This window comes from Ammospiza nelsoni, chromosome 16, assembly GCF_027579445.1.
Source record: "Ammospiza nelsoni isolate bAmmNel1 chromosome 16, bAmmNel1.pri, whole genome shotgun sequence".
Lineage (NCBI taxonomy): Eukaryota > Metazoa > Chordata > Aves > Passeriformes > Passerellidae > Ammospiza > Ammospiza nelsoni.
The window spans coordinates 1090934-1114700 of record NC_080648.1 but is presented as its reverse complement, the minus strand read 5'-3'; the positions used below and the strand labels follow the sequence as shown (position 1 = coordinate 1114700).

The following is a 23767-nucleotide window of genomic DNA, read 5'->3' as shown; positions in this document are numbered from 1 at the left end:
CTTTGAGTGGTTACATACCAGGAGAGCCTTGAAGAACTCCTCCTGTCCCAGCCTGGTTCCATAGGAGCACATGCCAGGGGCAAAAGCAGTGTATGAAATAGATTTACCACCAGTTTGACTCATGTCCACTGATGGGGTGGAGGAAAAACAGAGACAATGAATCAACACAAAACCGTTTTCCGAAATTCACCCTACAGTGTTTCACCACATCCTTGTAGTACAGGTTATTTCTTTCTGTTCTAAGTGCTCCCCAATAAATCAGCTGGAAACATAAGGCAGCATTTCCTCAGTAATTAACCATTTCACCCTCCCTATACAGTGCAGTGGCACAGCCAGGCTTGTGGTCACCCACAGCACACTGCTGAGCTGGCAAAGGGTCAGCCTGGACATTTTTCCTACTGATAACAGAGCTCCAGGTGCTTAAACACAAATAATGCACTGCCCATTTCTGTCTGCTGCTCCATACACACACAAATGCTCCCTCCAGCTCTCACTAAGGATGGATATGAAAAGCTTGGGGTACAATCTCCTACCCAACCCCTCAGACACACTTTACAGTGATGGGGCCTCTCCAGGCAGTTACACCCCCATCAGGCGGGATAACAAAAAGTGAAAAGAGTAATTATAATGGTATAATAAAATAATTTTGGAACAAATGAATAAAAATAAAAATAATATTATTATAATAAAGAGAAATTACAGATCAGAACGACAACTACTGTAGAGCCACACTGCCTTTGGAGTCTCATTAGTAGGAATTTTGCTCATGAAAATACCTGGAGCACCAGTACACTTTTACGGGGCACTTCCTGTCCCTTAGCATTAGAGAAGTCCACCAGATTTTAAAAGAACAAGTCAGCTTTGACAACTGAAAGGAACACATTGCTTTAATGGAAAAGTAATTCAGTACAGTGCATAACTTTCCTTTTAATAGTGAGAAAGTTGAAGTACATTTCAAACCTGAAGAGGTAAAAATATTCTGGAGATTGGTACTGTCCTCCAGAAAGCAAGGAAGGCATGCTACACAAGTGAAGCCAAACTTCAGTCACTGTCACAATTCTTGCTAAAGATTTGCTTGAGGCTCCAACAGAATTCTTTCTCAAGATCAATTAATCTCATCTTACTGACATTCTCTTTATAACATCTACATTATGACTGTCCCCTACAGTTAAGGTGAATTAACTGCTGCTTCTTCAAAAATGCATCTTACTTTTCCTTTTCCGTATTTAAAATGCAGAAAAGCCAAATAATGTGAGAAATACAGTGGAAACCACATAAATGAATAACCGTCAAAAGAACAGAACTATTAAAAGAATAAATCTTGTGTACCCAGCTGTGAAATATAACACAATATAGCAGAACCCAGCTAAATGTTTGAAATAAAAAATTGAAATGCAAAGTAACCTAAAATTGTTTAATGAACTTTGCTGTGAAAATATTAACTCCCTGCATGCCAAAACTCCAAAGCATACATGGTAGGAAGCCTGATTAGATGACCATCTCAATAAGTGGTTCCATCTCTCTCCATCCAGTCATTTTCCCTCAGCTGAGCTCTCAAGAGCTTTTATGGGTGAGATATATTGGCAGGTTCATTTCTGCGCAGACTGTTTGAGTTCAAATGTTGTGCTTTACAACAAGTATTTACCTTTGAGCTGTGCTGAAGCTGGGCTCTCACACTGATCCAAGAACCACAGAATTGCCAGTTCTACTTCTTCATTTTAATACTGGGGTAACTGAGCATCCGTCAAAGAAACCATCCGGAAAACTCTTAATGACACAAACAAACATTTTCAGGAATAATTCTGAAATGAAAGCATATTGCCACAGCCAATCTCTTTGGGAACCCATCAGCTGTTTTTGTTTGCCCAGCTTTAAGGTTGTTCTAGGATTTAGTGAGAGCAGCAGCTGGTCTGTGAGCAGCACAGACGGATTGGCCCCAATGGACCGCGAGCGGCCCAGCCCAGCTCAGCCCAGCTCGTGAGGGAACGGGTGAAGGTGCGCCTGGGTAAGGCAATGATTGGCTGGATTCAAACCCAAACAGCAGTTCCCAGCCAATCCGCTTGAACCATCATCAATGCACCCATCCCATTGGCCAGGGAGCTGGGTGGAGCTAAGGCCCCAACCAATCGCGTGCATATGCGCGGGAAATTCAAAGCCCCTCTAAAGGGGGCGCCAAACACCGAAAACGTGGCCGCGCGTGCGCTGTGCGCTCTTGTCGCGTGCCTGGCGCCAACACCCGCGACAAGATTTCTCCTGGTTTAGATGCTAATTATGCTAATTGGCCATGATTAAACATAAACATCAACATAATGTTTTTCTAATTACTTTGTAATTTGAAATTTCCTCAGATGTGTGTGTTATGCTGTGTTGAATTTGTAAAAGAGCTTTGTTTTTGTTTTTTTACTTGGAGCATCCCTTCCAGACTGAAACAAACAGAAGTCTGAGAAACTTCAGGGGTCTCAAACTGCAAGCGCAGAAGAGCAGTTTGGGTTCCCTGGGCACTGAAGCTCTTGTACATAGAAACAAATTTACATATGTACCATATAATGGAGGGTCAGTCCCTCCACTTCTGTCTGTCCTAAAACATCTGAACCAATGATTTTTCTGCCCTAAATCCTTCCCTGGTAAATATTTCCATATTAACAAGATTCATTTCAAAGAATCAATTTCAGTCTGTGTCAGCCAAGAAAATTTAATTAATTTTTAAAAGGAATATTCCTTTATTTAACCTCACTAATTCTTCTGCTATCTATTCTTTGAAATCTGAATTCCCTAGCAATTCTTAAAATTAATTTTCACTTTTTGTCAGGTCTGGTACAGCCACTGGATTAGAAGTCAGTAGCTACTTCATCTGTAAACCTGTATATTAAAACCTTTCACTTTTAATAAAAAAATAGCGGAAAATTGCTAACACCACAGAGCCCCAGGGTAGATTAGAAAGGCAAGAAGCAAAGGAGAAAATGTAAAGCTTTTTCTCCACTTCTAAGTTGCATGTCATTTTTCACGTGTTAGCTACTGGATGGAAAAGAACATGATCAAACATGCACAAGGATTAAGAAAGTTTTTGCTACAAGAAATTGGTCATTCACAATAATCCCCAGCTCACTGCAATAGGAAGACTCTAGTGTGCACAATTTTAAATCTAGAGCCTTCTTTTTTATTCCAAGCTCTAGTCTAAAAATAAGGCTAAATTTCCAGTTGTTGACCAGCAGCTCCTCTGCACTTCTTCACCCACAATAATTAAAGGAAGTACTGCAGAAAACAGCAAGCAGAACTCACAAGCAATAAAATTTACACTTGTGGAACACACAAATGAAAGCCCTTCACCCCCTCCTGCCAAGCCTCTGGAGAGATTACAGACTTAATTACCCCAAAATGTTACAGAGAGGATGAGGGAACTGCTCAAGGAGAAAAACAACTTGGCCTGATTTGACAGTGCTGCCTTACCACAAGAATTTGTCTTTCTTCTTGGTTTCTCCTAGTTCAATAAAATAATTATTTTAGCAAATACTGAGATGGTAGGGCCCAGCAAAACTGAGATACAATTAAATTAAGAAAAAACATAAAAAAAGAAGACAAGCTCAGAATTTATACAGTCCAAACTTTATGGCAAGACAGAGAGATGGCAGAGAGATGGAGAGACAGCAAGAGAGACATAGAAGAAAGAAGGCTGGAATTTTTGTCTTTGAACCTTTTTTGGACACTGGAGCTTAATTGGGTGCCCTGTAATCCATTTAAGCACAGAATTCATCAAGTCAGGAAAAAATAGGGGCAATTATGTGAGCAATTTATGTTCAATAATGAAAAGCCTCACCTCGTTCAAAAGAGCACACAAACACCGCCGTGTTCTTCAGAGAGGTGTCACAAAATGAGGCAGCTCTTTTACAAGGCTTTGCTGAAGGTCGTGAATAATCATCCCAAGAAAAGTAAGGGGTGAACAAACAATGTGTCTTCGTTGCTAAAACTAGACGGATATTTGGCAGATTAATTATTGGACACCAGAAATGAAAAATATGGCCCAGCTCTAAATGCAGGCTTCAACAGGTTCCTGGCTTGCCTCATTTTTTCCCTTCAAGGTTGTTCCTCTTTCTGGCTAGATAGGCCTGAGAACTTCTTCAAGTTAAGATGTAGGCAAAAGAAACTCAAGAGCAGAAATACAACTGGTTGTTCATTTTGCTGTACGGGTTCTGGTGCCTGTGATGAGAGAACTGATGCATGCAGTACTGGATGAGTCCCTGCACTAAGAGTTTCCTGTGTCTACATGTATTTTTGTCAGAGAAGAAAGGTGTTTTAATCCCTTCATGTCTAAGAAATATTTCTCATGAAAGGCCTTACCAGCATCCCTTGCAGAAGGAAAAAAGACGCTCACCAGACCCATTTCCTGAGTCAGTTCTGAGAGAACCATTCCTGTTACACAATGGTCCACAATGCCCTATGGGGGAAAAAGACAAGATTGCTCAAACATCAGGCTTTGTAGTTACCATTTTCCAGAATTACTAGAAGCAAATTGCATTTAATATTTTCCAACATTTCTAGAATGAAGAGGAATTGTTAGGCTGAGACTTCCTAAGATGTTTAGAAGGCTTTCATGCCAAATTCTATCAACATTAATGGAACTAGACCTTTACATTTCCTAATTATCTCTGAAAAAACCCTCTCATCATAAATTTTAAGAATTGTCTGATAACAAAAATCCATCTGAAAACAGACTCCAAGGAATTGGAGTCTAGAAATTCACTCCTACACTTTTCTCAGAGATCTCAGAGGTTTAGCACTTGAAAGGCAAGCTGCATGAAATTCAAACCATTAGAAAAAATTAAGCTGTGCACAGAGGAAAAAGATCAGGGGGCATGCTCAAAAATACACACTAGCTATCAAAAAATCCATTCTCTTCCTTCCACAGTAGTTTAAAAAGCATTGGTTTGAACTGGATGATACATTCCATCATTGAGAACTTCTGTCTAAAAAGCAATGCAGGGAGTGTTCAATATTCCATGTGAGCATACAATTTCATCATTAGGGCTTAAGATCCTTGGAATGTTTTAAAATCAGATAGAATGCAGAATTGTGCAATTAATTAACAACATTTAACTGTCTTCATTCAGCTATGCCAAAGCTTTTATAGAACAATTAAATCTGCTCCTTGTTGAAACAACTAAAACCAGCTGCCTCAAAATCAATTAGGCCTTGCCATTTAATCTGGGGAAGATCTCTGTGTACTTTCACAGCTGCAGTTTGCAGCCTCAGCTCCCCTGGTGTCCAAAATACCAAGTCATACATGTCAATATTTTCCTGCTATTTGCTGCAATCACACTCCTTTTTACAACTCTGAAGATCACCCAGAGTTCAGCTAATGAAAAATCTGGCTATTTACCAAGGGGCCTGACTTATCCCTGTCCTCTATTTTGTACTGTCACTTGCACCAAAGCACGTAAGGAGAGATAATTTAGGGGAGCTCTCAGGCAAAAGTTACATTGCTGCCCTATCTGCCTTTACATTTCACATTCTAGGAACACTAGAATGTTCCTTAGATCACACAAACATGCAAAAAAAGAAAATGCACTCTTCCCTTCACTAGGTGTGAAACACTGTGTGCTGAATTATGAAGGGAGCTGGAAAAAGAAACTGCAGACCTGGCTGCTGATTCCTTTCCCAATATTAAATCACACTCAAATTCACACTGGATGAACCTCAATCCAGAATGTTAATGTATATGTATTTGAAACTACCATATGCTAATTATTACATATATTAGTATTGTTTAGGGATTATTTATTCAGTTTTTATATAAAATTTAATTCACTAGATCTATGGTTTAATTTTCTTTTCTGCAGAAATTCTTAATTTAACTAAAGATAAGTCTTATGAAACTATATTTTGTATTTAAATCACTGTTTTTAATGAGCTGCACACTGAAGAGTCACAGTGCAATCATTTTAATAATAAATGCAAACTCCAATTACAGTACATTCATAAAAATAACTGCAAAATCATGGAGAAGTGTATTTGAGTTCATTTTTAATAAACAGATTATTGCAACTTAGCTTTTATTGGACATTCCCAAAGTAATTCAAAAAGTACATTAACTTGAACAGTATTACAAACAAAGTAAGACAGAAAAGCAAATGAGAACCTCACTGGCAAGGAAAAAAAATCTGTTAACTTTGCACTTCCTTGCTGAGTTACCAGGATCACTAACACATGTGCACATCATGGATCATGCTGCAAGTAAATTGCCAAATAGCTTGAATTTTCCCATTTTTCTCTTATCAGAAGGGGAGAAAGGCTTAACCTTCACACAGACATGTATCAGAAATGGATCAGGAGCTGAAGAAAAAGGGAGGCATTGAACACAATGACTTGACAAAGGGGCTGCTATTTTACAGCCACACCATAAGGACCGCTCTGAAAAAGAAAACCAAGCAAAAGCCATGGCAGCACTCTGAACTCTGTGAGGCATCAAACCCCACAACCCCACACAGGCAGCAAAACCACCCTGGTCCTTCCCATGGCACAATCTGTTTCAAGAAATGCACTTCACACTTTTCCCACCCCAGTATGAAACCAAGGAACATAACATGCCAATAACTATAAATGAAGAGGTCCAAAAAAAAAAAAACCTAAAAAGAATAGAAGAAATTAACAATGTTTCGTACCACCAAACCTTTTTTTTTTTAAACGTCAGCAATAATGTCTTTGAAGATGAGCTGATTTTTCAGCACATCAAGCCATCCCAATTTTGTAATTTTAGAAATTATATTAATAGGAGCTTGATGACAAAAAGAACCAGTTTGGGTCGAGAAGCGACATAGTTCAGAATGTAACTTTTTGTAATGAAGTATTTCAAGATTAGCAACAAGTTTTCTATGAAGAATATGAGCTTAACAGTTCTAATGGAAACTTAAGCCATGGATTTTTTAAAAAAGAATTCATATGGTTAGCACAATAATTAACATTAAATCATTAAACAGAGGTAAGTATTTAACAACACAAAGTACATTACATACACAGTCATTATTCTAGGACACGTGACAGCAGTTTTTGAATTCACAGAACACCAGCAGGTGAAACAGCAATAATTCGTTCTGGTCCCATACAGTGGGCACTGATTATTTCACTCTGGAACAGCAGCTCTCACAGCCAGCTGTATTCAAGTTTTTACAACCAAGTCTCTATGAATTTTCTCAATTCAATCATCATCTTCCCACCAGGTAATGGACTTTGCAGTGGTAGAAATTCTGCTCTAACTACCTTCAGACATCTCCTTTGTTCAAACACTTATCAAGAACTGAAAGGTGATTCCTAAGAAAACAATTGTGTCAACAGAGATGGTCTAGCAGTCAAACAGGTGCTGGCTGCTTTAACTCATTTGGGAGTAGAAATAGACTCGAACAAGAAGTGGCATTTTTGATCACAAAGAACAGGAACTTTTTTTCCAAGGAACAGATTTACATCCTAATGGAAAACATTAGATAATATTTCCCTCACACACTTGTGATATTCTCATAACACTCAAGAATAAGCTGAACAAAATTCTGTGGGTATTCCAGTCCCACCTCTCTAGCTCCCTGAAGTCCCAGGCATCTCTCCTAGCAGCCTGTCAAAGTTCCAAGAACCAGAAAGGCTGGAGGCCCAGCTCTGCAGCAGCCCACCAGGCAGGCAGCCATGGAGCCAAGCACACTGGAAACCAGGGAGGTTCCTAACTTTGCTGACACAGAAAAATTCCCACAAACGTTTTGATTTTAAACTGAAAACACTCTATTAATGAAGTTCAACCAGCTGAAAACACTGAAAACACTCTATTAATAAAGTTCAACCAGCTCTGCCCAAGAGCAACTTGACAGGCATAACTCCTGAATTGTCACAGTTGAGGGGAAAAAAATTTAAATTTAGTGGTCCTTTTACTTGCCATGGTTGTACTCAAGTATTCAAATAAATGCCAAAAAATGACCTCTCTCACGCTGCCAGAGCCTTGCTGCCAGCAGTGGAGCAAAGCCACAAGGGACGCCACATGGCTGACACCTCAGCGGGTGTTTCCCGAAGCCCCTTCCCAGCCCCGCTTCCTTTCCCCGTCGTTCGAGGCCGTTTCAGTGGCTGATGCTCATCTCGGACACGTTCTGCAGTGTCTGGTTTTCGGGGAAGAAGAGGCGCAGGAGCCCAGCACGGCCTTCAGGGAGCAGCGGCTCGGACGAGCAGGTGCAGCTGCTTCCCCCGGCAGCCGCCGTGATCCCAGGCGGGAGCGGGGAGAGGGGAGCGGGGAGAGGGGAGAGGGGAGCGGGGAGAGGGGAGAGGGGAGCGGGGCCAGGGGAGCGGGGAGAAGAGAGCGGGGAGAGGGGAGCGGGGCCAGGGGAGCGGGGAGAGGGGAGCGGGGAGAGGGGAGCGGGGCCAGGGGAGCGGGGAGAGGGGAGCGGGGAGAGGGGAGCGGGGAGAGGGGAGCGGGGAGAGGGGAGCGGGGCCAGGGGAGCGGGCCGAGGGGAGCGGGCCGAGGGGAGCGGGCCGAGGGGAGCACGGGAGCGCCGTCGGTCCCGGCCCCGCGCACATCCCGGCCCCAGGCGAGCCCCGCTCCCGCAGCACAGCCGGGGCTGCCGGCTCGGCTCCGCTGGCCCCGCCGCAGCCGCTCGGGCAGGGCGGCTCCCGGGCCCCTCCGGCCCCTCTGCCCGGCCGCCCTGCGCATCCCGCGGCCCCCGTCTGAGCGCAGCACCGCGGACCCAGCACCGCCCTCCCTCCTCCCCCCGAGCTCCGGCCCGGCCCCACGCACGCCCCGCACCGCCCCAGCCCCGGGCCCACCGGGCGCACCCACCTGGACGCGCAGCGCATCCTGCCGGGCCGCGCATCCTGCCGGGCCGCGCATCCTGCCCAGCCGCGCATCCTGCCGGACCGCGCATCCTGCCCAGCCGCGCATCCTGCCCAGCCGCGCATCCTGCCGGACCGCGCATCCTGCCGGGCCGCGCATCCTGCCGGGCCGCGCATCCTGCCGGGCCGCGCATCCTGCCGGGCCGCGCATCCTGCCGGACCGCGCATCCTGCCGGGCCGCGCATCCTGCCGGGCCGCGCATCCTGCCGGGCCGCGCATCCTGCCGGACCGCGCATCCTGCCCAGCCGCGCATCCTGCCGGACCGCGCATCCTGCCGGGCCGCGCATCCTGCCGGACCGCGCATCCTGCCGGGCCGCGCATCCTGCCGGGCCGCGCATCCTGCCGGACCGCGCATCCTGCCGGGCCGCGCATCCTGCCGGGCCGCGCATGGTTCCGGGCGGGCCCTGCGGGGGCAGCGGCAGGGCCGGGACCGGCCGGGGGTGCGGGGGGTGCGGGGCGGACCGGAGCGGGGGCGGACACGGGCGGTGCCAGCTCCCCCCCGAGTGGCGCGGCTGGAGCCTCGCGATGATAAAGGGCCTGAGCAGGTGATGTTTCCCTGACGCTTTATTGACCACACTGCAAAGATTCCCATGTGAAGCCCGGTAGCCCCAAAGAAGGAGCTCACACGGGTAGAATGATAATGGAAATTGCTGTAGACCTGGAAGGAAAACATGAACTGGGTGTATTTGCTGGATTCATCTTTAGCAGTGAGGTCGAGAAACAATTATTATGACAATTTAATCAGGATAGGAGGAGTGGTTTCTTTGTACATGAACTATCACAGCTGAATCACTGAACCATTTGCTTTTATACAAAAAGCCTTCATTAACTGTCTGAAGCAAAATTAACGAAATGGGGTTAATAAATAAATAAATAAATAAATAGTTAAGAGCAGAGTCTGTGGATAGCATATGTACCTAAGTGTGAGTGAGAGCTGGGCTTCGTGTAGGATGAGCCAATTTCCAGCTCATCTGGAGGGTGTTTGCTCCTGGCCAAACACAGGTGTGGGTTTGTCCCCCTGGCTGGGTCTCCTGCCTGAGGTGAGGGCTGGGCAAGGACAGAAGGGAGAGCACAAAGCTGTCCCACAGGGCAGGCAGGGAGCCCACGCTGTGTTCAGCTGCACAGGGCAGCCCTGGCACACACTTTATCAATCATTTGAGTCTCTGGAACACAGACAATTGCCTTTCTATATCCGATTTCTGTCAGCTATATCCTGATTATTTTAAGGGGAAAAAAATTGCTCCAGCTAAAGAATTAATGGATTCCTAGACTAATAGTTGACACAACTTAAACACAGCAAGTACTAATATTAGATTGTGCAAGTATACCCCAGCCTGTGTCGGGGTCTTGCCCAAAGGACCTTCTGCATCAAGCAGCAGAATTTCTTTAGCAACTTGTGTACAATTCCTTCACCTTCACAAGGGAGGGGGAAATGACATAGTGAAGATGCTTGTGTGACAGGAGGAAGCTGTGCTATGAACTTCAGATGTGCACGTCACAAAATCTAAGAGTCTTCTGTGGAAGCTCAATTAAAGAAAGCTTCAGGTCTGCCTTGCAAAATACAGGACCAGGACTAATCCATCATTTTCAGCTCAAGCCTGGCTCATTTCCCACTGGGTGGAATAAACCTCCCTTCTTGAACTTGCTGTTCCTTTGGGTTAGTGAACAGATCTGTTGCTACAGGCAATGCATTCACAATGAGATTCCAGTCTACTGCTTAGAGAGCAGTGAACCTTCTCCGTGCTTTTTTCAATTTAATAATAAATTGCTCAATTAAAGCATATACACAAAACCAGCCATTTGTGTCCCCTCCTCTAAAAAAAGAAACTAGAAATTGTTCAAGGTACTGGTGTTCCTTTGGTTTTTTGCATCACACTGATATTTTTCCTAAAATGCAGTTTTCTGAAAGGAATGGCTGACAATTTACAAGGACTTATAAATTATATTTAAAAATACATAGAGAGAGAAATGCAATGTATTTAATTTAGAATTCTTTTTTCTGGGACTCTTAGCTTTTCTTAAATAGACATACTCCATCAGGACAAACACTTGCAGGTATTTGCTGGAGTTCTGCTGCACATTTTCTCATTCAAACATTCTTTTCTTTCTGTTTTTCATTTTCCATTAACAACAGCCAAAGGCCCTCAAGAATTCTAATTTCTTTCGATGGCTAATGATTTCAAGATTATTTTCTGTGCCATGTACTATATTATACCAATCTATATTGCCACCATTTAGTGATTACTTTAGTAATCTAATTCATTAATTTGCAATGCAGATCACAACTGATCTTGAGGATATGTTTGCTTATTAAATAGTTCCATAAAAAGTAATCAGTAATTTCTATCAGATAATTTTATGTTAATATATAGTGGATAAGCAAAAAAAGTTATTAACATATCACAAGACCAGGAAGAGTCCATAAAACCAAAATCAATAGTTAAATATTAAGCCAGCCATTTCTATTCCTAATTAAAACTAATTAATCTTTTTCAATAACACAATGACACACTTTCTTCTCATAAGCTGACAATACCCCATGAAGCCTGAAATGAGATAAATTATTCTTTGCTTGTTTGCTGGACAGAGGTCAATAATACCTCAGGGCAAACACTGTCTATAGCCAATTTCTTAAAGAATTTCAAATTGAAAAGAAAAATCTTTCTGATAGCAAAAAAAGGGCACAAATAGCACATTAAAAGAAGAATTTGCGAGGCATTGTATATGCATTAAAAATTCTGCACAGTGTGCGTGTCCAGTGCCCCTAAAGGCTCCCTGTCCTGGTGAGTGCAGAGAGGGCAGCTCTGTGTGCAGGGCACTGCTCGGGCTGCTCATGCCAGAGCTTCTGCTGCCTTAGTCCTGAATGTGGTCAGTCATTTATTGCCGTTCATCTGCCCTCAGCCAGTGGGAACCAGAGGCGTAAGAGCAGGGTTGGTGTTTTGCATTACCCATTAACTCAGAGCCAGCCTTCATTAATTAGTTAACACAAGCAATCGGAGAAATTTTTCAGGGTGCTCACTCAGCCCTTGGAAGTGCTGTGCTTTTGACTCCAACTCCTTTGCTGTCTGGCTCATGGGTCAGTGGGAACAATGTTCATGTCCATGTGTTCTGCTGGTTTGCTGCTCTTTCCTGGCAATGCTGATGGCTCCGGGATGGGGGTGACTTGTTCACAGCCCCAGACAAAGCACAGATCCCGGCTCCAGAGTGCAATCCCTGTGTGTTTGGAGGGCCTGCATTGAGCTACAGAGCAGCTGCGCCTTTTTACTGCAGGAATTCCCACCAACCAGCATCCTGTTTGGGGGAAGATCATGATCCCAAACCCTGAACTGCCCCAAGGGTGCTGGGAGGGAACCATTGCTGCGGGCAGCAATGCAGGAGCTGCTACAAGAAGGAGCCCAAAAGTGTGCTCAGAAGTTTGAATGCACAAGGAATCTTTTCTGGCTGTGTTTGAGTATTGGCTGTAAGACAGCACCTACTGCCTTTAGACCATGATTGCTCCACGTATCTATTAACAGTAAACAAAAGCATCCCCCAAAAGACACATAATTCACCTTTGATGAGACACAGAAAGTTTCATATGAGAAGGAAATCCTGCTGAAACTTATGAGAAAACATGAACTAAGGAAATTAAAGACTGTTTTGCAACTTCCATATTTAGGCTTGTTGCCATGTGAACAACCTCTTGATATTTCTTAATACTTTACAGAAAAAAAGAAAATTGATAGAAAATAAAAATTTTGTTAAACTATTGGCATTTTTGCTGAACAAATAAAAATGTGTGAAAGAAATTAAAAGATAATTTAAAAATTAATATAAAAGTTTATCCCTTTGGCATATTTCGTAGGAAGGTGCATGCTGAAGCATTTTATTTAATAGTCTAAATATATGGTGTTACAACTGTTCTTACTTCTGGTGAGTAGCATGATACACTTCATCCAAAGCTGCATTTCAGGAAGGTGGATACACAACTAAGTGTGTGTGTTATCACAGGAGCCATTTACAGAACAGAGACTACTGGTAAATATAACAGTGTGAAAGGATTCGGACAAGAGATGTATAAAAATTATTATTCAGAATTGTTTTCATTATCGTAGTTCCCGGATTCATACTCTTCATCATCTTCCTCATCAGAGGTGTCATAATACTCCTCGTATTCAACGCTGTAGCTTGCACTTCTACTGCCAGCAGTGAATGCAAATGCAGGAGATGGGCCTGCAAGATGTAATTGAATCCAGATTAAATCAGCTGAAGATAGGAACACAGAGGAAGGATTTGTACAGCAAACCCAGGTTTTCTGAATCCTTGTTATCTATGAAAAGGACTGGGGTTTTAGCCGATACCTCATACCACTGAAGGTCATGAGCAAATTTCTATATAGAATCATGGAATCCCAGAATAGATTGGTTTGAAATGGATCTTAGGCCTCATCTTGTTCCACCCCCTGCCGTGGGCAGGGACACTTCCTCTGTCCCAGGTTGCTCCAAGTCCCGTCCAACCTGGCCTTGGACACTTCAGGGATGGGGCAGCCACAGCTCCTTTGAAAAACCTGTGTCAGCACTTCACCATGCTCTGAGTAAAGAATTTCTTCCTAACATCTAATCTAAATCTCTCCTATGTTTTAAACTAAAACTATTCTCCCTTGTCCAGCCACTATCTGCCTGTATAAAAAGTCCCTCTCCCTCCTTCTAGTGCTCCCCCTTTAGGGATTGGAAGGACTCTGGGACCTCCCCAGAGCCTTCTCTTCCCCAGGCTTGACACCAGAGGCTTGTCTCGAGAGCAGAGGTGCTCCAGCACTTGGAGCATCTCCGTGGCCTCCTCTGGGCCCACTCTAGCAGGTCCATGTCTTCGCTCTGCTGAGGATATGTTGAAAATGCATTTAATTCCTAATACTAGTAAACTATCGTATCAGTCTTCCGCAGTTCCTGTGCATCTGCAAATATTCCCAGAGAAAATAAAGCTTTGAAAGCCACTTATAGAAACTGGATGAGTGACACACTCCCCTAGCCCAGGAGGTAAATATGACAATACATATTTATCCTGAATTTGCCAGGAAAACCATTTCTCTATGGAGGAGGACTGGGCACAAAGCAAATCAATAGCAAAGCTATTTCTTACATCTTTTGAACCACTCTCATTAAGGAACAACAATTCTTTCTAAGGAACAACAATTGTTTCCTTCCTAATTTTATGAAAAATAAACAGCTAAGAAAACCTGCCATGATTCAAAGACTCCCTCAGTTACCCCAGCTGTTGTTCTGGGTCCTGCTAACATCAAAGGATTTTTCTGGGATAAGGACAGTGGAATAATGTGTCTCAGCTGTATGGCTCCAATCCACAGCTTTCTGTTTTCTGGAAGCCAGGATAATTTGCAGCAAAATATTATTATGTAAACCATTAGGGGATAAAGTAAAAGAAAAGCACACAGAAGAGTGAAAACATGGTCAGTTTTGGGTAATTTCTGCCATGCTTCATCCTCATTCCAACAATCCCGTCCTTTGCATCCTGCTTGTATGCATTTTTATAATTTTACATCCAAATTAAAAAAAAAAATTACCATCAATGACTTTCAATCTTGCAGAGGCATATGTTGCACCGTGCTTATTTTTGGTGTGGCAGATATAAATGCCTTCATCTGATTTTTTGAGGCCTTGAATCTGCAGCCAGCCTGTAACACCATACTTCTGAGGCCCACCTCTTGCCTTTGAGAAAAAAAGAAATGGTTGGAATTAAGTAGCTGGGAGACACCATGATGTTTCTCAAAATAATTGTGGATGGATTAAATATCATTACAACTTTTGGGGTTTTTTTAATGCCATCATGCTTTGATTCTGCTTATTCTTGCTGAATTGTGTTTTACCTTCTTGCTGCTGTGCTTTCCTCTCTCTGCTCTTGCACCTTCACTGCCCTGCACAGTGCTCACATTCCTGCTCCCCTCCAGGCCACTCTTCCCAGTGCTCCCCCTTCCCTTGTCCCAGCCCCACTTGCTGCTTCCCCAGAGCATCCCAAGCTCAGGATGAGATGGGGAATTGTCAGGGCCGAGGGGGCCTGACCAAGCTGGTTTTAAGGGTTGTCATGACATCCCATGGGCACTTTCACACTTCATGACAGTTTCAGCTGGCTTGGAGTAAAGCCTCCTAAAGAGGCGTAAGTGGTACCCTGGCTGTTCCCTCTGCTGGGACTGCCACAGCACTGACAGAAATCATCATTCTTTGCATAGTCACAGGGCCCCTACTGGGAATCTATTTATTGCAACAGTGTTGTGTTTTGTAGGAGGAATTCACAGATTAACTGCCCTGTTCCTGCTCCCAAACTGTATGCAAAGGTAAATTCAAGTTTTACCTGAACGGAGACGTGGGAATCATCTCCTGGCAGAAACATTTTATTCCCCTTTTTTTTCCATTCAAGCTGTGGCATAGGATAGGCTGACACCTCACAGCCAAAAATGACATCATTGCCAGTGTAATTCTGGGCATCCTGAGGTGGCATAGAAATAACAGGAGCTGCAAAGAGCCAACAAGGTGCTTTAGGAGACAGTACACAAAGAACACAAATAAAAGATTTACACTAATCCCTGCTTCACAGGCTACCATCAGATTGTCTTTACCTTTTGGGTCTCACACACTGCAAAGAGCCACATGATTCCAAGCACCTTTTAAAGCTCAGAAAACCTCGTGTCTGTGTTTCTAAAAATGCTTATTCGGGTCTGTTTTCCCCCTTGCAGATGACAGTGGAACCCGAGCTGACACTGAAGGTTTATTTGGCCCCATGAGCTGTCAGTGTGGCCCAGGCTCAGCCCCCTCAGCAGAGCCACCAGAGCCTGACCTGGGCCTCAGAGGGAACTACAGGAAATTCGCAGCACATGAGGCACAGAGTGATTTGATTGTGTGACAGCTCTGAATGTGTCACATTTTGGTTAGCTGAAAGGCAAAACACTGCTATTGCTGGCGTTTTCTGAGTACATCATTGCCTTGAAGCTGCTAAACATTGTCAAGCACTGTTATCCATGGAAGTCACAAGTTACAACAGCATTCATGAATTTTACATTTATCCTCAATTGCTATTGATGTCATCCAATATTGGCGTTACGAATCAAAAGGATTGAAATTCAATTATTTCTGTAAGATTTCATGTTATGCTTATTATACTTGTTACAGTTCCACTTGTTTCCTCATGTTCTCGCACCGTCACCCCCTCCAGTGTTTATTGATTTCCTCGGAATTCTCCTTTTTCCCGTTTCCAGAAGGCAAAGCTGCCGGCAGGCACGAGAGGGAGCCAGCCTGGGCTCGGAGGCACCAGGACCATCCCCGGCGCTTCCACCCCGATGGCTGCGCATCCATCCATCCACCCATCCATCCATCCATCCACCCATCCCTCCATCCATCCATCCCTCCATCCATCCATCCCTCCATCCATCCATCCATCCATCCATCCATCATCCATCCCTCCATCCATCCATCCATCCATCCATCCATCCATCCATCCATCCATCCCTCCATCCATCCATCCATCCATCCATCCATCCATCCATCCATCCATCCATCCCTCCATCCATCCATCCATCCATCCCTCCATCCATCCATCCATCCATCCATCCATCCATCCATCCATCCATCCATCCATCTATCCCTCCATCCATCCCTCCATCCATCCATCCCTCCCTCCCTCCGTCCATCTATCCATCCCTCCATCCATCCATCCCTCCATCCATCCATCCATCCATCCATCCATCCATCCATCCATCCATCCATCCATCCCTCCATCCATCCATCCATCCATCCATCCATCCGTCCGTCCGTCCGTCCGTCCCTGCGCAGGTGGAGCGGCTGCTCCTCTCCCGTCCCAGCACGGCACAGACCAAACTGTGGATGCGCTCTTAGCACAGAGTTCCTGAGCTGGAGATCTCTGCTTTTTCCCCCTGACCTATTTGTCCACAACAAGAAATATTTTGCCTTCTAAAACCTATTTTCTATTTCCAGACCAGTGCTCAAAAAGGAATGCATTTTCTGGGTGATTTGACTTGTGCTGGATGTTTTTTTCCACACATCCCAGATGCTTGGAAATAGAAACTTCAAGTAAATAATTAATATATTTTTACTTGCAGTGTTTGAATCAATACCTAGGTGCAGCATTTATTCTTCAGCATTTGAAACTTTAACAGCCTGTTCCATGTTTTCGACAATTTATAGCAACAATTTCAACAATTTATAACACATTTGTCAGTTTTTAAGGATTAGTGCGTGTGCAGAAAAATGTTAAATGCTTCCTGATTAAAATTAATGGCAAAAAAATATACAGAAAATGATCAATTTTCTCATTTATAAATGTCTCATTAAACAATCTTGCTACTCTTTAAAAGTAAGGTTTTTCAAACTGGGAAACTTTAATCCTTAAATGCTTGTTCTTTCATGAGAACTGCATATTCACAATCTATTATTTCAAAAATCTTTATTCAAATGAGTATTAACTGAATATCTTGGATGAGAATGCTTTTGCTTGGTTTTTTTGTTTTTTGTTTTTTGGGTTTTTTTTGCCTGTGAACTGATCACAGAGGGTCTGATATTAAAATATATTTTTAAATCTTAAAATTAATTGAAACCCCATTCCTTTTAAATATACACCCACTGTAGTTAAGCCTAAAATGTACAGAAGAAACCAAAAGTCTACGCTGACTCACAGGAGTTTTTTAAATTGTTCCCACACAGAGACAGTGTAAAAACCTTTCCAAACAGGCAGATGTTGCCCAGTGAATATTTTTGTTGTGCTGCCAACTCAGGTGTGCTGTGGATCCCGGCCAGCACTGAGGTGTGGCCCAGGGCTGGGTCCTGTCCCTGTCACCGTCCCCAGCCGTGGAACACTCCTGGAGTCTGGAGCACACAGAGGCCTGAGGGAGAAATCCTCATTGCAGCTGTCCAGCACTGCCTGCCGTGCACTAGGACAATTCCACACTAGGAATGCTCCTCTTTCCATGAACTGTCAGGAGAACACAGCAGAGGGTGGGAAATGTCCGGGCTGGGTCCCGGTCCTGCAGCTGAGCCCGGGGCTGACCAAGCTCACGGCGAGCAGCAGTTCTGATGGGACCAAACTGCCCTTTCTGAACGCCAGCACACCATCCCTATTTCACTGCCCACCCAAACTTCAGACATAAAATACTACAACCTCGCAATATCATTTTGCTGTGTTTTATGGAAGAAAATTAAAGTAACATTCTACAATTTAAACAGGAGTTTATAAATTTTTTTGAGTGTTTCAGGTTTTTTGTTCAGACAAATTCTCCCATGATATCTGTGTGTATTTTCCTTGCATAACTGACTAGAAACAGAGCTGTACTGTTATGATAACATGTCATTTTGATTCCTGGAGTAGATAATTTTTTTTTTGATAGCTAAGGTAAGTGTTCTGGTGTCCTGGTGTCCAGAGCTGAATGGGCAGGAGCTGCTTCTTTCCTTTTACAGTCCCAGTCAGTCATGAATTATCCCTCTGTGTTATAGGAGATGTAAACCAGGAGCCAGGAAAGGTCAAAATACTGTTTTACCTTTCACAATCAACCTGACATCACTCCAGACCAATTAATTACATATTTAATAGGATATTTTTTCTCATATTGTATATTATTAATTTTTGCTAATCTGTGTCTGATTAGATGGAAATGGCAGAAATTTTTGTGTCTTGTTTATTCGTTTTTACTCCAAAATTTACATTTAAAATAAATCATGTGACACAGCTAAATATAAAGAGAATCAGTGCTATATTGTTCTGTTATTTCATTAAATTATCAATGAGAAATGTTTCAATGTGAAATGGGGATGGCTTAAGTGTGGAGAATCTGTATATAATCTGTGTATATAATCAATGTACTTAGAAACCTTGGTAAATTATTGGATAAACTGATCAAAACTAGTTTTCAGGAAAAGAAATAATTTTTCCATGTTTCTTTAGCGAGCTAGGCCTTTTTCTTTCTCATTTTTTTCTGGCAAGAGAAGAAAGATGAAAGGCTGTACTCCTCTGATGAAAGGAGTTTATTGTTATTTATTTATTCATTGGTTGCTGCGTACAATTAGTCCATTTGGCATCAAGAGGAAACAGCAGATGCTTTGAAGGGGAGAAAAACAAAACAGAGTACTTTGAGCCGAGTGAAGGTTATATTTATAGCTTGGTACCAAAGCCCCACAGCGCTCAGTGTTTGTTCCGCATGCAAATCGCCCTCAGGACAGCCCGTGCTGCGGCGTTTGCCGCTCTCCGAGCCAGGCTCCGGCTGCCCCTTGTCACCAGCTGTCCCCGCAGCGGCGGGGCCGGGGCGCGGTGCCCTCGGGGCCGGGCTGGGCCGGGGCGGGCCGGGCTGGGCCGGGGCGGGCCGGGCTGGGCCCCTCCGAACCCCTCCGAGCTCCCTCCGAACCTCCCCGAGCCCCTCCGAGCCCTTCCGAGCCCCTCCGAGCTCCCTCCGAGCCTCTCCGAGCTCCTCCGAGCCCCTCCGAGCCCCTCCGAGCCCCCTCCGAGCCCTTCCGAGCCCCTCCGAGCCCCCTCTGAGCCCCCTCCGAGCCCCTCCGAGCCCTTCCGAGCCCCCTCTGAGCCCCTCCGAGCCCCCTCCGAGCCCTTCCGAGCCCCCTCTGAGCCCCCTCCGAGCCCTTCCGAGCCCCCTCTGAGCCCCCTCCGAGTCCTTCCGAGCCCCTCCGAGCCCTTCCGAGCCCCTCCGAGTCCCCTCTGAGCCTCTCCGAGCCCCTCCGAGCCCCTCCGAGTCCCCTCTGAGCCTCTCCGAGCCCCTCCGAGCCCCCTCTGAGCCCCCTCCGAGTCCTTCCGAGCCCCGCCGAGCCCCGGGCTCCGGCCGGCTCTGAAGCTCCCGAGCCAGCGTGGGGAGCGGCGGCTCGGGGACAGGAGAAGGACATTTGTGACCCCAGGCATTTGTGACCCTGAGCATTTGTGACTCCGAGCATTTGTGACCCTGGGCATTTGTGAGCCCGGGCATTTGTGAGCCCGGGCATTTGTGACGCCGGGCGCTGCCAGCCCAGCGCCCTGCCCAGCGCGGGCACGCTCCAGCCGGGCGCTTTCCTCCGCCACAGCCTCTTTTACTAAACCGCGGCTGTGAACTTTGCGCAGCCTTCTGTGCAATTTAAAAAGCTGAGCGGTGAGGATAATTCTCTGCATTGTGGAGAGAGGCTCCAGATTTTCCGGGGAGCCAGGGAGGCAGTGGGAAAGCGCTGGGGGCGATGGCTGCATGCAGAGCAGAGCAGCCAAGGTCCCTCTCCTGCTGGAGGAGCAGCAGCGCGATGCGCCTCGGGGGCGGCTGGGGGCTGCTGGGTGACACCAGCATTAAAAGTGGTAGTACTTCCAAATTAAAAAGTCTCTTGAACCGGGCCAGTTCTGTTAAATTAATTAGAGGGACCACTGCTTTAAGCCTGTGTGCTGAGCAGCTGCCGCTGCTGCAAAGTTACCGGCTCTTGCTAAGGGAGGGACGCTTCGGGCCGGAATCTTGCCGGAGGGGTTATGCCACAAGAACTTCTGCTACTGAGTCCCAAACAAAGACTCCATCCCAACCTAACAGACTTGCAGTTGTACGGCAGGCTGGCATGCATGTCCCTTTCCTGACAAGCCTCATTTCCCACCTTAATACCCTGATAGCAAATAAAGGATTTTCTAACGGACCCTTCCCTCTCAGCTAGAGAAAAAGGAAAGAAGCCTGATATTAATTGTTCAGCACTTTTTCTAAGTAGCCAATATCCCTTGTTCATTCAATATAAAACCACAGCATACAGTCTAAAACTGCTATAGAAGAGCAGGTGAAATACACCCAAGTTACTCCCAGTCCTTTGCCAGAGCTGCAATTTCAGATTCCCGGAGCTGTGACCCACAGACCTCTTCAATTTCATTTGAGAAAATATTTGATTATCTTAAAACCCCACAGTAGTTTCTCTTTTAGAAAAAAAAAAAAAAAAAAAAAACAAAAAAACAAAAACCTCTTCACATTTTCATTTTATAGTCATGTCTTGAGTGATAGATGCCCAGGAGTAATGACTTGTGGTAATGCAAAGAAAGGGAACAGCAAATGAGCAGGGAGCAGGAGTCCCCTGTATGCCCACCTAAGAATCCCTCCACTAACAAGGGACAGAGACAACTGTGCACTTTAAGAGTCCTTTAGGGAAATTGTTTCAGCTTGATTCTGTTCTGCTATTTGGATTTCTCTTTCATGGGTTAGCTAGATTTTATGATGATTCTGAATTGGACTATTTGGAGCTTTTTGGTAAAAAGAACAGAGCTGTTAATTAAACCCTATCTTCTTGTATTGCCCCTGCTTCACTGCTTACCATGTATCCTCACAGGTGGATACACACATGCACACATGTACCTGTGTGTGTATATGTATACACAGGAGATATAAGATATATTTATTTGTTTATTTATTTATTTATTTATTTGAGATCTGCTTTACTATCACCCCTCTTTAAGTCAGTCCTGTTACAATAATAATCATTTGCCAATTCCTCCCAGACTATCCTGTTTACTGATTCTCAACTCTATATGCAACTTCTGTAGAAAAAAAAAATCATACTCTGATTATAGTAATCATACTCTGATTATTCAGAACAGATCCATGTTGTAGATTGATGCCTTTTTAGCTACCATGAGATTTAATCCACTAGTCTAATATAGAGGCTTATAAAAGACAAGATTTAGTACCAGATGCTGAAACACATTTTTAACACAAAGTAGCACTATAACAGAATAATGATAATTGTAACAAAACCACAGTATTAGTTTAATGAAGTTAGGCTAGAGTAGTTAGTAACACGTCTGAAGATAAGAATCAGCTCTTTTTTTCAGTTTGGAAGTGCCTCTGCACACATTACCTGATTCACATGGCCCTTTATGTTTCACGCTGATGTTTCTTTTCGCAGCATAAGCCTTGTTGAACTGACAGATGTTTTCATAGGTTTTCCCATCAGATCCACAGATGCTTTCTTGAGATTTGCAAACACACTGGGGTTCAGGGACTTCCCCAAACCTTGCTTCATCAGCATCCAGCCTGCACTCGAGGTGATCCCCACACTGCCCATAGAAATGATTGCCCTGGTCCAAGTCGCAGATCTGACCTTCCACGTTCCCGCATTCCGGGCAGCAGCCGCAGCGATCCAGCACAGCCCCGGCTGGACAGTCCTTTTGCTCAGAGCAGAGTGCCAAATCACATTTTCCACAACTATCTCCTTCCCTCAGCAGCCTCCACCAGCCTCTGTGGTACAAGGCAGGGAAACTCTGTGAAACCTGTACCAGTGCCACCAGCACTGCTGTAACCATCCGGTGCTTCATCTCGAGAGTGTAGCAAAAAGCAGAAAAGGTCCTTGGAGTAAAGCCAGGGAGAGGAAAAAAAAAAAATGCAAACCAAAAAAGAGCAAGCTAGTGAGAGAAAAACATCACAATCCTGGTTTTGTTTTAGAATATAAGCTGTACTCTGAACACTGGCTTTAAGAAAAAATTAGTATCAGATTCCTAATCTGGAACTGATAATAGAAAGGCATAAAAACCCAGCAGCTTTTCCCTAATGCAGTTTGGAATGTGAGTACTGCTTGCACAAAGACCAAACTGCCCCTTCTGACAGCTGAGCTGAAGCTCTCTGAAAAGCTGTTTGCTCCATGTCTCATTGAGCCAAATTTGCAAAGCCTCACTCTACTGAAACATTACATTGCAGCTATTGTGGAACGGGGAACAGGGACAAGGAGTGTGAAATCAAAAAAGTCTCTGCTATGAGTGGCCCTCCCCTACATCAGGCAAAACAGATGTCCACAAAAAGATAAATATGTGTACAAAGTAGCACCCAAAACCCAGTGCCCTGGGGCTTGGCCAGTACTCTAGAGACTAGAGCTTGGTGCAACATCAAATGTGATGCATTCCTGATCACAGCTAAGGGCTCTGAATTAACACTTTATTTACAGGCTCTACACAATCAAGAGGCAATCCAAGTCAGCTGCAATTGACTTTGAGCTCTCAGGTTTAAGAGGAAAGATGCCTGTAATCATTAAAGGACCCATTGTTTGATTGTTTGTCTCTCCATGTATTTTCTGCTCGGTGTTTATAGGTGTCCGTGCTTTGCAACACAAAATAACGTGGTCCACGTTTGGCTCTAAGAACAATGAGCATAGGCAAACTGAGCAAACTGCTGCAGCTTCAGAAGGAGATTCTGCTGAAGTATTAGATGCTGTGCTCATCTTTTCAAAGCACTTCTTTGCCTTAGTTTCTTAAGATGTGCTTACACTGCAGGTTATGAAGGAAGATGAAAGAGGTAGCTTGGATTTCTTTCCATGCTTTTCCTGTGTGTATATGGCTGCCAGTTCAGGAAGATGGCTTTGCAGGGTCATTTCTCACCATTTCTCTCCATCTCAGGATTTAGATGTCCTCCCTATCTCCTGGCAGAAACCTCCCTCCCTTTGCCCTGCTGCTGAGATTTTGTAGCCCACAGAGTGCTGTTACCACTGTTCAAACCACATGCAGCTCACCAGCAATTCATCTTCCTGGTTGTGGGGCTGGAAGTGAAGCATTGTGGACCTGCAGCCCTGCAAGCATGGCTCAATGCCATGGGTCAGAGATCACCACTAGCTACACAGCAAATGTCTCTGGGTGCTAGCTTCAAATAATCCTGTGCATCGCAGTTTGAAGATAAGCACATAAAACTAGGGCACTGTTAACAAGCTGAAATAAAAGAGAAGTCATACTTGTGGCCTACTTAAAATCTTTCACAAGCAGCTTTGCCTCCTCTTTTTTTTCTGTTCACGGTGTGTAAGTCCCTGCATAAGCTCAGTGAAGGATGCATTTTGTTGTACCAGCCTTGCATCCTCTGGCTGCATTCACAAAGGCAAATCTTTTGAGGTACATATTTACTTTTCATCCCATTTCCACAACTTTTCCTAAATTCAGCTCCCGTACCTTCTGC

At 44.5% G+C, this 23767-nt stretch overlaps 1 protein-coding gene across 1 annotated transcript; it reads right to left on the bottom strand.

The window, feature by feature from the left end:
* Positions 1-12901: 12901 nt before the first annotated feature.
* On the bottom strand, positions 12902-22662 carry LOC132080677 (kazal-type serine protease inhibitor domain-containing protein 1-like). The gene is made up of 4 exons (XM_059483928.1): positions 21693-22662; positions 15193-15353; positions 14408-14552; positions 12902-13065 (listed from the first exon to the last, which is right to left on the bottom strand). The coding sequence occupies exons 1-4, from the start codon at positions 22147-22149 to the stop codon at positions 12920-12922; spliced, it is 909 nt and encodes a 302-aa protein (XP_059339911.1). The 5' UTR covers positions 22150-22662; the 3' UTR covers positions 12902-12919.
* Between the last annotated feature and the right edge of the window lie 1105 nt (positions 22663-23767).

What these genes read in the sequence shown, in the direction of transcription:
- LOC132080677 (XM_059483928.1), bottom strand. Translation starts at nt 22,149, where the DNA reads ATGAAGCACCGGATGGTTACAGCAGTGCTGGTGGCACTGGTACAGGTT. An exon ending in ATTCCCACGTCTCCGTTCAG is followed by an intron (nt 14,553 to 15,192) that starts GTAAAACTTGAA and finishes TTTTTCTCAAAG; the next exon opens with GCAAGAGGTGGGCCTCAGAA. An exon ending in AAGATTGAAAGTCATTGATG is followed by an intron (nt 13,066 to 14,407) that starts GTAATTTTTTTT and finishes TACATCTTGCAG; the next exon opens with GCCCATCTCCTGCATTTGCA.